The sequence below is a fragment of the Anabrus simplex genome, chromosome 1 (genome assembly GCF_040414725.1).
Source record: "Anabrus simplex isolate iqAnaSimp1 chromosome 1, ASM4041472v1, whole genome shotgun sequence".
Lineage (NCBI taxonomy): Eukaryota > Metazoa > Arthropoda > Insecta > Orthoptera > Tettigoniidae > Anabrus > Anabrus simplex.
Window position 1 is genome coordinate 1,331,251,056 of NC_090265.1, and position 18,098 is coordinate 1,331,269,153.

Consider the following 18,098-nt stretch of genomic DNA (forward strand, 5'->3'; position numbering starts at 1 on the left):
AGGCTACAACCATCCTGGAGTAGCTTAAGTAATAACACCACAAGTCATCTTCTTTTATCTGTTTACCTAAGAATCCCTGCACCTAAATTTCTCTTCTGATAGTGGGTTCAAACCCCACTGTCGGCTGCCCTGAAGATGGTTTTCCATGGTTTCCCATTTTCACACTAGGCAAATGCTGGGGCTGTACCTTAATTAAGGCCATGGCCGCTTCCTTCCCATTCCTAGGCCTTTCCTGTCCCATCGTCGCCATAAGACCTATCTGTGTCGGTGTGACGTAAAGCAAAAAAAAAATTTCTCCTCTGTTACCACTTTCTTAAATCCATAACTCATACTATCATAATTTATTGAGGGACATTCGATTTTCCAATACATCCACTTGGTATTTACATATCTGGCTGTCCTCAGTTTTAATCCTATTTTCTATTAATTTCAAATTTCTTGACTATATTACTTTCTTCCTTAATTACTTTCTATGTATGTGAGTGCTAATCCCAAGACATGGACACTTTTCTTTGAGGAAAAATTCCACGCTATACAAATGTATAACTTTTGGCCATGGAAAATATCAAAATATGAATGCAATTTTAATGACAATGCAGACCTTTGTATCGGGATAATTGTTGGTTAAACGGTAAGTCGTATCACAAAACAGAAAGCACAATCGCCTTTCTATTTGGAGAGATCAACAACTTTGGTCCTATGACTTATTTTCATTTCTCAATTGTTGATACGTTACATAGCACTGCATTTCTCGGTTATAATCAAATCTTTTGAACTCGACTGTGACTAAAATTATGAAAAAGGGCCTGTCTTTATATTGAAAACTCTCCATCTCTATTGTGAATGGCAATTGCCAAGTGATCCTGCCGTTATAGTAGAAACTCCTGAACTCGATTGTGATTGGCAGTAGGAAATGTGGCCTGCCATTATCCTCAAAACTTCCCCAATGCCTACTTTATATCAGGAACAACGTATTCATCCTTCCTGTTTTGTTTCAAGGATGGTGCTAAGAGGCATGCAATTTAATATAATCTTACTTTACAGTAATTTACGGAGAAATCCATATAGAATGTAGAATACCGTGGCAAAGCACGGGTACATTTGCTAGTTAAGTATATAGCTGTTGTTTTTTTAAAGTAATTGTTGAAATGAAAACACTGATTTTTAAAATCAAGTCCAAAAGTAATTTCGGGTCATATAATTTTTGTGTATAATACATGTCTAATAATAAATACACTTATGCATTTTTGACCTCAAAATATACAAAATAAAATTAATTCCTCTTGAATATAGAAGAGCAGTATTTCCATCAACAACTGCAAACTCACATTAGAAAACTAATAGAAATGAATTGAACTGCCATTAGTCATAGCTCTCTCTGGGGGATCAGTGGTAGAGTGTCGGCCTCTGGATCCCAAGATAGCGGATTCAAACCCGGCAGAAGTAGTCAGATTTTTGAAGGGCGGAAAAAAGTCCATTCAACACACTATGTTGTACAATGTCATTATGTAAAAGATCTTTGGTGACACATTTGGTGTTTACCCAACAAAATTAATTGAAAACTTTGCCTAGATTCCCAAGAGAGATTTGGTTTTTTTTTTTTTTTTGCTAGGGGCTTTACGTCGCACCGACACAGATAGGTCTTATGGCGACGATGGGATAGGAAAGGCCTAGGAGTTGGAAGGAAGCGGCCGTGGCCTTAATGAAGGTACAGCCCCAGCATTTGCCTGGTGTGAAAATGGGAAACCACGGAAAACCATCTTCAGGGCTGCCGATAGTGGGATTCGAACCTACTATCTCCCGGATGCAAGCTCACAGCCGAGCGCCTCTACGCGCACGGCCAACTCGCCCGGTGAGATTTGGTTTACTCTGCTATCTAGTCACCCTAGAGTAAAACAGAACATCGAAATAGACGAGCAAGCAGCCACATGGCATCAAATTCAGGTGCTTGCACACGGTAGCTGAGGCCATACAATTATTATTATTATTATTATTATTATTATTATTATTATTATTATTATTATTTAATCAAAACTCATAATATACTGAGTAAGTTGCCCATGCGGTTAAGGGGCACGCAGCTGTGAGCTTGCATTCAGAAGATAGTGGGTTCAAACCCCACTGTTGATAGCCCTGAAGATGGTTTTCCAGGGTTTCCCATTTTTACACCAATCTGTACTTTAATTAAGGTCATGGTCGCTTCCTTCCCACTCCTAGTCCTTTGCTATCCCACTGCAACCATAAGATTTATCTGTGTTGGTGCGACTTAAAGCAGACTATAAATAATAAAGGCTCATAATACTATACCTAGTGTACCACTAATACAACCTAATTATTTGTTTTACTTATTGTAAAAGAAAGATCTTTTCTTAAATATCACAATAGGTTTCATTTTAGTGTATCAAAATACAGTAAAATATGATGTAAATCTCCATCACCCAACCCACCACTGCACACTGCAGTAAATGATCCATCTCCATCCACAAACACCAGCCAACGTGGTACACAAGACAAACTACAGGCCAGCTAATGATTCCTGAACTAGGAAGATGCCTAAGATCAAGATGTGGGAGTTCCAGAGGATAAAATATTTGGAACAGATAAGAATCCACTGGCCAAGAGAGGAAGAATGGATCAAACTGAAAACCATCTTGGTAAAAGAAGAAACTGAAGAATGTGGGGAAATGAACTTCTAAGTGGAGATAGTAATACCATGGTAAGAACATCAATAATAGAAAGGAATGTATCTCAAAAAGAAAATGACCAAGAGAAAATAAAATTGCAACTTATAAGGCACTAACAGAATTACCCGTTATTCCCATGGGATTTAAAAATAAAAATGTTCTTCTTTTACATATAAGGAAAAATACTACTTGGTTCTTAGATATCCAATGAAACTCCATCTGAATGTGCCGTGTTTTTCTTCTCTTCCGATGTTTTATTTTATATCACACATGTCCAAGTGGCATAAAAGTGAGCTAATATTATAGCACCCTACGACCTGCCACTCTGAATCATCACTTATTCTTTATATACATATCCCTGTGCACCCACACACACAGAGGACTAATTTCATCATCACAAAATTAGTGATACTGTATTAGTGATAGTGTATACTAAGTACTGAATAGGTGGAAATCAAAGATTTATTGTTCTCCTTTAACCGACTTTCAATACAGAAAAATGAGGATAGTTTCCTGCACTGTTCTACCTTTGTATCACAAATCTGACATTCAATTCTGTTGAATTTCGTATCTACTGACATCAATTTAGTCTTCGAGAGGCTAATTTTCATACCATACTCATTGCACCTATTTTCAAGTTCCAAGATATTAGACTGCAGGCTTTCAGCACAATCTGCCATTAAGGCCAAGTCGTCAGTATAGGCCAGACTGCTTACTACATTTCCACCTAACTGAATCCCTCCCTGCCATTGTATATCTTTCAGCAGATGATCCATGTAAACTACGAACAGAAAGGTGAAAAATTGCAGCCTCGTCTAACCCCTGTAAGTACCCTGAACCAAGAACTCATTCTACCATCAATTCTCACTGAGGCCCAATTGTCAACATAAATGCCTTTAAGTCCATAGTCCCCCAGTATAGCGAACATCTTTTCCCTCAGTACCCTGTCATATGCTTTCTCTAGATCTACGAAACATAAACATAACTGCCTATCCCTCTCCTAGCATTTTTCCATTATCTGGCGCATACTGAAAATCTGATCCTGACAGCCTCTCTGTGGTCTGAAACCACACTGGTTTTCATCCAACTTCCTCTCAACGACTGATCGCACCCTCCCTTCCAAGATGCCAGCGATTACTTTGCCTGGTATACTAATCAATGAGATACCTCGATAGTTGTTGCAATCCTTCCTGTTCCCTTGTTTACAGATAGGTGCAATTACTGCTTTTGTCCAATCTGAAGGTACCTTACCAACACTCCATGCTAATCTTACTACTCTCTGAAGCCATTTCATCCCTGCCTTCCCACTATATTTCACCATTTCAGGTCTAATTTCATCTATTCCTGCTGCTTTATGACAACGGAGTTTATTTACCATCCTTTCTACTTCCTCAAGCGTAATTTCACCAACATCATTTTCCTCCTCCTCATGAGCTTGGCTGTTCGCAACACCACCAGGATGATTTCCTTTTACATTGAGAAGATGTTCAAAATATTCCCTCCACCTCTCCAGTGATTCCCTGGGATCTATTATGAGTTCACCTGAATTACTCAAAACACCGTTCATTTCCATTTTCCCTCCCTTCCTAAGATTCTTTATTACTGTCCAGAAAGGTTTCCCTGCTGCTTGACCTAGACTTTCTAGGTTATTACCAAAGTCTTCCCACGACTTCTTTTTGGATTCAACAACTGTTTGTTTTGCTCTGTTTCTTTCATCTATGTAGAAATCGCTGTCTGCCTCGGCCCTTGTTTGGAGCTATTTCTGATAAGCCTTCTTTTTACGTTTTCAAGCTTCTCTCACTTCATCATTCCACCAAGATGTTTGCCTTTTCCCATCTTTACACACAGTTGTTCCTAGGCATTCCCTTGCTGTTTCTACTACAGCATCCCTGTATGCCACCCATTCACTTTCTATATCCTGAACCTGCTAACTGTCTACTGTTTGAAACTTCTCACTAATCATATCCATGTACTTCTATCTAATTTCCTCGTTCTGGAGGTTTTCTACACTTATTCGTTTGCAGACAGATTTCACTTTCTCTACCCTAGGCCTAGATATACTTAGTTCGCTACAGATCAGATAGTGGTCTGTATCATCGAAAAATCCCTGGAAAACTCGTACATTCCTAACAGATTTCCTGAATTCGAAGTCAGTTACGATATGGTCTATTATGGATCTGGTACCCCTAGCCTCCCATGTGTAGTGGTGAATAGCCTTATCCTTGAAGAATGTACTCGTAACTTCTAAAACCATACTAGCACAGAAGTCTAGCAAACGCTTCCCATTCCCATTAGCTTCCATATCTTCCCCACAATGATCATGATCAATGTATTTTGTCTTTGTGTAATTTGTTCTTGGCTGATGACGACATGGAATCTTGTCGAAAAACGTGATGATTTAACAAAAATGTAAAATTTTTACGTAATATATAGTATTGAAAAGGTGGATAGTATCTTTTTCTTTCTTTATTGTGAATCTTGATTCAATACGGAACCTGAAGAATGAAATTCTTAATGTAAAATTCCCCACATTTACCAATAACCCTTTCGTATCCTCCCCACATTTACCAATAACCCTTTCGTATCCTTCAGTTCTATTCCCAACTCTCGCATTGAAATCACCCATTAGCACTATCCTCTCCTTGCTGTTGACCCTGACCACGATGTCACTCAATGCTTCAAAAAACTTGTCAACTTCATCCTCATCTGCACCCTCACATGGTGAATACACAGAGACAGTTCTAGTCCTAATTCCTCCAACTGACAAATCTACCCACATCATTCGCTCATTTACGTGCCTAACAGAAACTATGTTGCGTGCAATGGTATTCCTGATAAAGAGCCCTACCCCAGATTCTGCCCTTCCCTTTCTAACACCCGTCAAGTACACTTTATAAAATCCCATCTCTTCCTCGTTATCTCCCCTTACCCGAACATCACTTACTCCTAGCACATCCAGATGCATCCTCTTTGCAGACTCAGCCAGTTCTACTTTCTTTCTTCCATAAGCCCCATTAATATTGATAGCTCCCCATCGAATTCCATTTCGTTCGCCAAGTTGTTTCCAGGGAGTCCCTCGCCTGTCAAATGGGAGTGGGACTCCGTTACTCCCATAGGTCCGAGGCTTGCTTAAAATGTTCTGAGCTCAGTAAATTCTTGAAGCAGGATGCTATCCTACTTGCACATAGTCCAAGTGAGGATCTCTCCTCTAATGGGTTATGGACCACCGGTGAATTGTATAGTCCTAGCCGCCTGAGCACAAGGAGGGCCATGACTCAGAATATGTCCGAGATGCCCACTCCCATTCCATAGCAACTGGTATCCCGACTCTCAGGACCACTTACTAGGCCACTCAGCCACTGCCCATGGTTCACGATCTACGACGTGACTACAGTAACCCACACCATGATCCATGAACCATGGCAAAAGGATAGTTGAAGAAAAAAATGAATTGTGAGTTATGTGCCACACTCGAATGGCACACCCATAAGTATGATGTTTCTTATTGGTAAATGAATTCTTACAGCCTCAATTCAAACGACTTAAGTAACTCTGCCGATGTAGTAGAGAAGGCAGCACCCTCGTTTGTAATGACGGAAGGTCGTTGCTTTTACGAGACGAGCAGTGTTATCTCTTAACTGCACTTCTTTGCCTTGTTTTTTTGTGATGCTTTAACCATGGAGCCCTTGCCGATAGAAGTAGCCTTCCTTGCTTTAAATGGCTTTTTAACTTATTCAAATACGAGGTCTTATTTGCGTCCTACTTTTTGTCTTGATTTTTAATATCACAGGTACATGCAAACCTTGTTTTAACTTTGATATAGTGATGTTGTCCTGGTATTCTTCAGTTTTACCATAGCTGATTGATATATACCCTTCAGCTCTGCTGCATGAATGAATGTGTGCTTGTTGATGTGTTGTGATTATATGAAGTGTTAGTAACTGGGTCTCGATCTTGTTCTATTATTGTGCACTGCATGATATTTCGCCAGCTGTTGTATGAATGCCCCCTGCCTCGACTTGAACTTCATTCACATTGTACAGAGCGCCTGTGGTAATGAGTTTGTGTACAGGATTCCTACGATCTCGTTGTTAAATTATCTGTGTGATGCACACTGCTACTTGATTTACACGAGGCCTGATTAGTGACCAGGTGAGTCACGGTGCATGAATTAATTTTGAGTTTGATAAGTGGAGCGGCTGCTCATATTGTTGGTTGTACCGACATGTGTGTGAATGCTAGGATGTGTGTTAATAATAATAATAATAATAATAATAATAATAATAATCGTATGGCCTCAGCTACCGTTTGCAGACATTTCGATTTGACGCCATCTGGCTGTCTGCTCGTCAATTTCGACGTTCCGGTTTACTCTGCCATCTAGCGGGCCTAGAGTAAACCGGATCTCTCTTGGGCGTCTATGGCTGAGATTTAATTAATTTTGTCGGGTAAATACCAAATGTATCACCAGAGATCTTTTACATGCCGACATCGTACGACATGGAGTGTCGAATGGATTTTTTTTCCGCCCTTCAAAAATCCGACTACCTCTGCCGGGTTTGAACCCGCTATCTTGGGATCCGAAGGCCGACACTCTACCACGGACCCACAGAGGCAGCTAGGATGTGTGTTGATGAGTGAGGAAGGGGTGAAATGATGATATATCAGCCAGCTCAATTTTTATTTTAATCTTGTTTCAGTACCTCATGTTTATTCTTGGTACGATATTATTTATTTTTGCCATGTCCCCGCCTTGGGTGTTTGCTTGCCCGAGGGGCCACCATGTTTACTTTTTTGAAGTTTTAGTTATACCTATGCCTGCGATTCCCTTTGATTTATCTTTGTTGCTATGGTTCAAAGATGTTGGTCTCTGTCCCATGCTGATACCTTCATTCTTTTAGTTTTTCTTCTCCGTTTTGTACTCCATGACTTGTGGCAATGAATGAGCCATGACTATTGTTGTATCGAGAATGAGATGTACACACTCCTACGTTAAAAAATGAAATGAGTCTCGTGAAAGAACGACCGAGTTAGGCCGTGTTAATAGTAATAATATTGGTGATAATGTAATATGGCTGAATTTAAAACATGGAGCTTGTCACAATTTTCCTTATTATTCTTGAGCATAATAATGTTGAGCTCCTACAAAGATGTTGTAAAAACCACTGAGGAAGGTATGTTCACGTTGAAATTCTTTTCCCTTTTTAATCATTGGCTTCAATTTTCTTGTTTGTTTTCATTTTATTTTAATTTCTTTAAATCTTATTTAAATCTTATTGGTATTTCATTGCTAGTACTGTTTGAGTCATATCCTTTATTGATTTATGATTAAAACCATTTCCAGTTCAGGGCTGTGTCAATCGCCTTTCCCAGTTGCGATCCTGGCCTCGAATTATCTGACGTATGTGTTTAAAGCATAGGTGTCGGTTGCACATATTCACACATAAACTCAAAGAGGGCACCAGATACAATATGAACCTGCTATATAACAAAGTCAAAGGCAATGGAAACAAGCAAACATCATAAAGGTGCTTTAAGATGAAAAATGGGGATAAGGTCAGAAAAGAAAGTGACATCAGAGAAGTCCTGCAGAACCATTTGATCACCTGATGAGTGAAGCTATTTTGCTATTTGCTTTACGTCGCACTGACACAGATAGGTCTTATGGCAACGATGGAATAGGAAAGGCCTTAGGAATTGGAAGGAAGTGGCCATGGCCTTAATTAAGGTACAGCCCCAGCATTTGCCTGGTATGAAAATGGGAAACCGCGGAAAACCATCTTCAGGGTTGCCGACATTGGGGCTCGAACCCACTATCTGCCGATTACTGGATACTTGCTGCACTTAAGCGACTGCAGCTATCGAGCTTGGTGATTACCTGATGAATGGGACACTGGAAGAGCAGAATTGTGCCTAAAGTAAGAACACCAGGAGTGGATGAAATGAATGCAGACATGATCAAACAAACTGAGTACAAGAATCACAGCAGGTACACAGAATTATCAATTCAGTGTGGTAAGACAACATACCTGAAGACTGCAATATGGGAGAAGAAAGATGACAAAAACCACTACCTACAGAGGGATAACCTTCCTGTCACATGAGCTCAAAAATTCTCGAAATTCTCAAAAAGACCATAGACTAGCAGCTGAGCCACAGCTGGAAGAGTCCAAGTATGGACTCTAAGGTAATACGTCAACTGTAGATCTTATTTTCAATGTCCAAATGCTGATAGAAGAGCATTGGGAGAAAGGCAAAAACCTAACCATGGTATTCTAGGATACTGAAAATGCACAGAGCAGTGTTGCAAGGCTGTGGTGCTACATGGACTTACAAGGTGGTGGAGGTACCTAGAGGCTTGCAGACTGAATCCTGAAAGATATAACAGTCTATAATGACGATGAATTGGTTGCATGTACCATATTCACAGCAAATCGTCGCCACCATGTAATCGTTGCACCCTTTATTTTCAATATACAATAAATCGGATTTTAACATTTCATTGCATAATCATTGCATGTTCAAATTTTGTTTTTCAAGCCACTTAAAAGGTAAACAGAACTTAAATGTAAATTGCATATGAAAGCACAATTTAAATACGTGTATGGCGTATGGGGAGTTTAGCAACACAGTCACTTTTGCGAGATGTTGGTACGACTTCTGACGAATACAATGCCATCGACAATGTGGAGACTACTTCAGAAGACCAGGATCCCACCATGTTGATCGGCTGGGATCACGTGACATCATCAGACGAAGCTGCCGTACCAGCTGACAATCGCGCATATATTATAGTTTTCTTTTTTAGCTTGTCTTTTAATTCACGCCTGTTATGCAGCACCTTTTTACTAACTGAAAATATCCTTTCCTCAGCTCTATTTTCATACTGTTCAGCAAAAACAATTACATTTAGCTTGAAGACCACAGAATAGTTTCTGTAATTACCCGTGATCACAAATAAATGCTTCACACATTAATGTGTTGCTATGTAAATTACTCATAAGTTATGAATTCTCTACCCTTTGATAATAAAAATTCCTGCCGGTAACTGTTCAGTATTATTTTACTAAAAAACATATTATTTCTACAAACATGCCAAAAAAACAAAATAAAACTTAAACTGTCACACACACACATGTCTACAATACAGTAATCACATCACTCACAAACACATGCATCTGTACATTCCAGATCAGTTGATATTTTCGCGTGAGTACCTAATAAACAAGAAACAGGGAAAACCTAAATCATACCCCCAGGACATGGAGAGGTCAACTTATGGTGACCTACAAGAATTGCAAGCAGGGGTGTACCTACTCGTAAATTTCCCAGAACCGGAAAGTTCGATTATGTATTATAGCACACCACAAGAATGTGGCCCTTGGCGGCTGATTACATGACAGTGTTAATGAAAAAAGGACACATTCATTTTGATGTTACCAGTGACAAGAACAAATATTAACTTCTTTTTCGTGAATTAGATTCTCAGTGACTCATTTTGTTGCCATTTTCCTGAGCATTCTGATACCAGTGTACCCCTGGTTGCAAGGCTTTGAAAGCTGTACTAGTAGTCAAGTAGACAAGGTGCCGGTGTTTCAAAGAGACGTTGCCGACAAGCATTAACTTACAGCCTTACATATTTCAAATGAGAACTCATATAACTGGTGAATAAATTGTACACTGTCTCGTGATCACATCGTCAAACTACAAATCGTGCTGCTTTTCTTTGGACTTTTTTCCAGTCCTTGATTCAAGTAATCCTGGTGAGGGTCCCATACACTGGAACCATACTATAATTGTCATGCATCGTACATATACCGGTATTATTTGTTTATTTATGAATTTAGTTATGGTTTGACTCGCACTATTTTCATTATTTCAGTGTATATATGCAAGTATTACATGTACCTTACACTTGTATCAAATACAATTTAGTTATAAGTTTTTTAGTAATACAAATATTGGTATTAGAAATTCTTCACGTAATGGTCGCACCCTAAAGTTTTTTAAGAAATGTTGGTGCAAAAAGTGCGATGATTATGCGGTGAAATATGATATACATAATTTTTTTGTTATATTAATTCCCCTTTCCAGTTGGGGGAAAATATGATTACTCTCAACTTCGTCCTGTCTCTCCACCAATCCTGATCCAACATTGTGCTCCTGCCCAAGTTCTGTTGTCCTATGCTGTTCTTCACAGAGTCCATCAATCATAACCTTGGTCTGCCTTGTCCTCTCTTCCTTGTCATCTGTTTTCCAGTGCTTGACTTGGCAGTCTTTCTTCTTACATCCACTTGACATATCCAAACCACCTGTTCCAGTTTGTCATTTAGTTTCTTCATATTTAGCTCTTTTCATACATCTTCATGTCTCACTCTCTCCCTCCTTGCCTTCTGTACCATACTACTCAGGAATTTCACTTCAGCTGCCTGTACCTTACTCTCATCTCTCTGAGTCGTCATCCAGGTTTCTGCTGCATATGTTATTATAGGTATGGTAAGTAATATTTCTTATACATTACTTCTTTAGCTTTCATTGGAGAAAGGCACTCCCCAGTTGTATTGTTCTACTAATTTCCATATCCAGTCTTCCATTTTCTGTCAGTTCACTTCCCAAGTAATTCAAGTGTTCTACTATTTCCAGTTCCTTGTCTCGAATTTTGATAGCACCTTTTTTTTTTCTTTACTTCCTCTACTAATCACCATTGTCTCGTTCTTCTTCAAGTTGATCCTTAATCCCCATTGTTCAATCCATCCTTTCAGTACATTCAGCTGTTGCTGTACCTGCTCCTCCTTATCTTCTTCCCATCTTCATCATCTGCAAACATCATTCATTCTTTCCCCTCTATAATCTTCCCTTTCTGCCTTTACAATGACATCCATCATCCTTATGAATAGCAAAGGAGACAAAACACCCCCTTCTTTTATCCCATTGTCAATTCCAAACCATTCTGTTCTACCCACTGTTGTGGGTAATGAGCTATATCACAAAAAATTAAATTTAGTATAAAATAGGTCATCTTATTGTATGAAATCCAAAATTCAATACTGTGCATGCAACATTTGGATATAAATGGAAATGTATACTTTTGTCTTGAGGAAAGTGATCATATATATTACTGTTTTCATAAATAGAAGATCAGAACATGCTTACAAACTTTCCAATAAGTAATTGCATACTGAGATTGCTGGGATGGAGAATAAGTAGTAAAATGGTGAGGCATGGTAAATGCCCTTCTCGAAGTCTGCATCAGCACATTCTTCTGCAGCATCCAGGAGGATCCAGTGCAAAGTGTACAGAAGCTTTGTCTCTGCTGCTCCCAAATTTTGTAGATTGGTATCCTTCCTTCAAATATCAAAAACAAAAAGAATGACATTCAGAACTACTCAAGTGTATTTCAGATTGATGAACTAAGAAATGCTGATACAAGATCTTAGAATAATTTAGGACGTACATCTTAAAATTGTTCCATAAACTGAAACTTCCTTACACAAAAAATTACTTCAAGAGACAAGAAATATAACTATCATGTAGGTATCGAAGTTTATAAAGCACTCTAGTGGCACATGCAACAATCTCAAATATCTTCCTGTCATTATTTCCACTAACAAAGGACATCCTTGACCTCTAAAGCTCAGAACCACATGAAAACATGCTTAGAATAGAGATCATTCACCACAATAACAGTGGTCTGTGTCATTCCCACTCTACTTCACGAGACATTTGAATAATCATCTATTCGAGCACTAAGAGAGAAACTTGGGTAACGCAAGAAATGATATTATCACACAAGTGGCTATGAGGTTTGGGTCAAGTAGCTATCAGCTTGCATCTGGGAGATAGTGGGTTCAAAGCCACCTGAAGATGGTTTTACGTGGTTTCTCATTTTCACACCAGGCAAATGCCATGGCTGTACCTTAATAATTAAAGCCATGGTCACTTCCTTCCCACTCCTAGCCATTTCCTATCCCATCATCGCCATGTCGGGGTGACGTAAAGCAGAGTGAAAAAAATATAACCATATTATCTTTATAATATGAAGAACACACACAAAATTCAATGCTGTAAGTATATTGTTACATTTTCCATCAACAGTGTCACAAGCCCTCTGCTTAAAATAAATACTATAGGTAACATTTGTTTTACTGACCTAATAGTGCTGCTGTTACTCTTCAAAATGTTGATATGGGATTTCAATGAAATGGTTAGAGCAAAGTGGAAGAGAACCATTTGTACATCTCACTAAGCCACAATTTTTAATTGATGTGGCTTTTGATACTGGACTGCTTAAATCTGAAAGTAATGTTAAATTTAAAAGAATTTTTTGGGTATGCCAATGTCTTAACCTGCCTTCTGCCAAGAATACTCCAACATAGGCTTGTAGTTTAGTGCATAAAGTAAATTGTTTAACAAGGAGTGAATTATAATGGTGAAATGTTGATCATGTAACTTTACAAATGTCTCATGGACATGTTGCTTCAAGTTTCTTTGAAACATTTATGCCAAATGTGCCTTACGTCTCTTGAAAACAAATACACAGCTTGTTAGCTAATCTGCCACTCACTGATAAAGCAAACCAGTTGTATAGCTGTGTATAGAACTATGTGCAAACCACAACACACAAGCTGTAGTACTCTCCTCTGTGAGATAGTGTTGACACGAAAACATTTCATAATGAAATTCAGTTTGGTACTGTTCCAAACATGTCCTTTGTACACCCTCCCTTCTGTTATAAATCTGTTCACTTCCTCTGCAAACTCTCGTACCTTCTGATGTATACTATTATCTTTTTCTATGCCCTTGTGAGTGACAAATATAGTAATATGCCTGGATGAAATATTATATTCGGCCTTGAGATTGTTGATAAAAGAAATCAAAGCTTTGAAATTGTGTAGGCCAACTATTTTAGACACTTCTAGTGCCCACATTTACAGATTCCAATAGTGAACTATAGACCCATTTGCCCTCAATCTATCAAATTGCAACATTACATGCTCTCTTGAAGTTTGTAATTGTAACAGCCTGTTTTGTCTGAACTGAGCTCTTTCTCATCATTTGCTAGTCACATAATTTAAAATTAACTTGCAATCTGACTTACTTCCAGTGCCTCACTGGGTTGCTATAGGAGTTGAAGTCACAATTTTTATAGTCTTCATAAATGTTCTCCAGTATGCTGTCATCAATATCTCGGCCTTCTGGGTGGAAACAATTTGTACTCACTTTGACTTGACGGTTCCTGTTGCTCTGGAGATGAAAGTCTGGCACAGCTTGAATGACACCCTTCAGGTGCAGCCTCTCCCACTCTTTCAAAATCGCATATATATCCAGTGTAATGCCATGCATTTCTGCATCATCCCCATTATCTTATATAATATTTCTGCATTATTATGCTTTATAACATATTCGCAAATTCCACATCCTCTACTCCGATTGTGTTTTCATACTCAGCATATAGCAACATTGTCTCCAATATTTTGACACATTCATGGGGTTAAATCTCCTTATGATGCCATTGTACACAGTTTACACTATGACCCGCAACCAAACACTCCAAGAGACACATTTGTACAGCAGTTATACTTATCAGTGCAGACAAAAATGCCAAAGTCTAATGGGACTAGCAGATAACTGCTGAGTTTTGCATGGAAAAGTTTTGTGACAAATGATTCATATTCTAAGCTTATTTTCATGTGGTTCACAGCATTTGAGCTTAAGGGTGCCCCTTGTAAGTACTGTAGAAACTATAGAAGTACTTCTTTCATTAATATCATTAATATAATGAATAATATAACTTTTTTCCAGTCTATCAAACCATGAAATGTTACACTTAGAAGACTGTAACGTACCTTATAAAAAAAAGGTAACAATGATATATTTTGTTCTAAGAGTATATCCTCAGATTCTATCAACCATTCTTTTAACCATGTGTTTATATGTACAATATTGTTTATGTTGCAGAAATTTGTCAATGACTGTGAATTTCACATTATTTTTCTTTAACTCTTAATTAATCCCAGTGGAGATTACTCTTGTACAAAATACATCTGGAATGTGGATTACGTTATATCTGCACCAAAGTCTATGAATCTTGGCAGCAGCTGCCACTTAGGACCTTTTAGCAGGCTATTATTTTATCACTGAAGATAGTCGTACAAAGTACTGTTTAATTAATTGCTGCACATTAATTTCTTCCAACAAAAAGAAAAGCATTATCATGCATTAATTTTCGAATACGCGTGGAGATAAATAGACGATAGCCACATAGCACTTCTCTCTCTCCCCCCCCCAATGAATGGAGTTGTCCCCACTCTGACTTCCCCTACCTCCCCTAACCTCCCCTACAGATATACATGTGTTAGCAAGCCTCAAGTGAAGCTAGTGAACTGAAATCAATCCAGGCTCGAGCACTGGAGGCAATGGTTATGAAACTAGAATGGGTTTTAAGGTAAGTAAAAAAAACTTTCTTGAGTCTACTAAATTGACAATAATGGAATTTATCATTCACATAATTTGTCACACTTGTTCATAATAACACCCATTCAAATTCATTAACAAGTTCACACACACATGCATGCACGCACACATGGTTAAATGAGATTTGATACAATCTGAGGATTTCCTTGCACAGTAGAATGAAACATGTTGTTCTGTTACTTATATGGTTATTTACAGGTATGTTATAGTGTTCTAAGTGTTATATTTTGTATTTTGGAAGATTGAGAAAATAACTAATAACTGAGTCAACACTTAAAATGAATGGTTTCCTTCTCAACAAATATAATGTGCTAAATATTTTCAAGTGTCTTTTCAGCACAAAGTTTGTGCAACATTATCATAACTCTTTTGTCGGAAATCAGCAAGAACAAATCATGCCGCTTTCATTTGGATCTCTTCCAGTTCTTAAATCAAGTAGTTCTGGTCTGGGTCCCATACATTGGAACCATACTCTAAAAATAGGGGTGTTACCAGAGACTTGTATGCCCTCTCATTTACAGTGCATTCTTACTACAATTGTTAAATACCCTGATAACCATGTGAAGAGATCCGTAAATTTTCTTTATAACCTTGTTAATGTGATTACCCCAGTGAAGATCATTTTTCATATTAACACCTAGGTACTTATAGTGATCCCCATGGGGTACTACCACCCCCTCAACACAGTAATTAAAACTGAGAACAACCTGACTTTTTGTTCCATTCTTCATCATACCATTGTCTGCTGTCCATATCACAACTTTCTCTAGGTCATTTTGTAGTCGCTCACAATCCTGAAATTTATTCTCTCTTCTAGATAATATAACATCATCCACAGCTAGCCTTATCTGTGATTCCAGTTTTTTACTCATACCATTTATAGACATAAGAAAACATGAAGGTCAAGTAATGCTGCCCTGTGAGACCCCCTCTTAATCATTACAGGATCAGATAACACTTCACCTACTCTAATTATCCAAGTTCTATTTTCTAGAAATGTAGCCACCCATCCAACCACTATTTTGTCTAGTCCAATAGCCTCCTTTTCATCAGCAGTCTCCCATGATCTACACTAGCAAAAGCCTTAATAGGTCAACACTCCATTTGACCTCCTGATTCTAAAATATCTGCTATATCTTGCTGGAATCCTACAAGTTGAGCCTCACTGGAATAATCTACCCTAAACCGGAACTGTTGTCTATCAAACCAGTTAGTAATTTTTCAAACATGTCTAATATAATTAGAAAGAATGATTTCCCAGAGGTTAGACATGTCAAGCTGACTGGTCTGTAATTTTTTTCTGCTTTATATTTAACACCCTTTCCCTTGTACACTGGGGCTACTATTGTAACTCTCCATTCATTTAGTAAAACTCCTTCATGCAATCAGTAGGTAAGTTAATTAAATAAATATTTCAGATATGGCACTAAATCCCAACCCCATAGCCTTTAATATATCCCCTAAAATCTTATCAATCTCGGCTGCTTTTCTAGCTTTCAACTTTGTATCTTTTTGTAAATGTCTATATTATCAAAGGTAAATCTCAGTAATTCAACAGTATTAGTCACCTCCTCTATCTGGACATTATCCTTATATCCAACTACCTTTACATACTGCTGATTATTGTTTGCATGGAGGAGTTATCCCAATGGAGAATTGCTATAGTAGACCGTGTACAAAGGAAAGTCTGTTTAACATAATGCAGATACAGTAATTAGAGGCCAGTCAGCTTGACATATGTCGCATGTGACCTTTGGGAAAGCATGTTTCTGATTGTATCAGTCATGTTTGCAAAATTATAAACTAATTTGATACACGGTACTTCAGTTTTAGGATAAATTATTCCACTGAAGTTCAAATTCTAGGATTCCAGCAACATTCACGAGGTCAAATGGATTTTATCATTACTGATCTATCCAAGGAGACTACTGACAAAAATGAGTGCAAATGGACTAGACGAAAGAGTGGCTGAATGGGCGGCAACATTTCTAGAAAACAGAACTCAGAGAATTAAGTAAGTGAAGCATTATCTGATCCTGTAATCATTAAGAGGGTAGTTCCTCAAGGCAATATTATTGGACTTTTCTTATATATATTGTGACTGTATCATCACAATTAATAATTATTTTAAGTTATATGCTTGGGAAGGAAGCAGGCAGCAATCTTTCTTTGTGTGGATGTTGGGAGCAACATCAGATTGTGCAATAGAACGTCCGTCAGAGCGGCGCCTTAAACACCCAGTGGGTGGCTTAGGAAACCCCGAGCTAGGCACACGTCATAGAAGAAGCAGCGGAAGAACACTATTTTAGTGACTCCATATTGAAAACAAATGCCAGCGTACAGCGATGCCAAAGCGATCGGGCCAATTTTAATGTATTTTCGGCTTAAATAAGGCTTGATTAACCAAAATGCATCTGTCAGAGCAGTAGAAAGAATATTGGCTAAATTTTGAAATCAGGAGTTATGGTAGAAGAGATTCTCCAAGGTAAATGCGCTTAAAAACAGCTTACATAACAGGCTTGGCGTACTGACGCTACTGGTGAAGCCAGATGCCTTCGGGAATTCCCCATTTCCCCTCTGATCTTATTAATTACTGCAAACTTGCTGATCATTTTCAATTCCACACGGCATAGCGCACTTGTGAATAACCGAATCACACAATCTAGCGTATTGCTGAATTCCACAGACTGGTTGATCTAGGAGATGTGAAAATAAGGGAGGGGGCGAGGTCCGCCGGCCACCCCTATCCCTGGCTTGCCTATAAGTTTTTGTACTTCCCAGGGGACAGCAGCAGTCGTGAAGGAGCTTGCGACGGGAAAAGACGGCCGGTTCGCTATCGAATTTGCCGCTCCTTTGTATATGAAGTGAACAAAGCGGGAGTGAATTTTCAGTGTTTTTCTCTTCTATTTTGGTGATAGACAACGGAAGATTATGATAATG

General features: G+C 38.5%; 1 protein-coding gene across 1 annotated transcript in view; it reads right to left on the reverse strand.

Annotated features, from left to right (window-relative positions):
- unc80 (unc80, NALCN channel complex subunit) overlaps positions 1-18,098 on the reverse strand; it is a 1,117,323-nt gene that overhangs the window by 797,281 nt on the left and 301,944 nt on the right. The window contains exon 7 of the mRNA XM_067137759.2: positions 11,864-12,029. Within this exon, the coding sequence (XP_066993860.2) occupies positions 11,864-12,029 (166 nt within the window). The remainder of the gene's footprint in view (positions 1-11,863; positions 12,030-18,098) is intronic.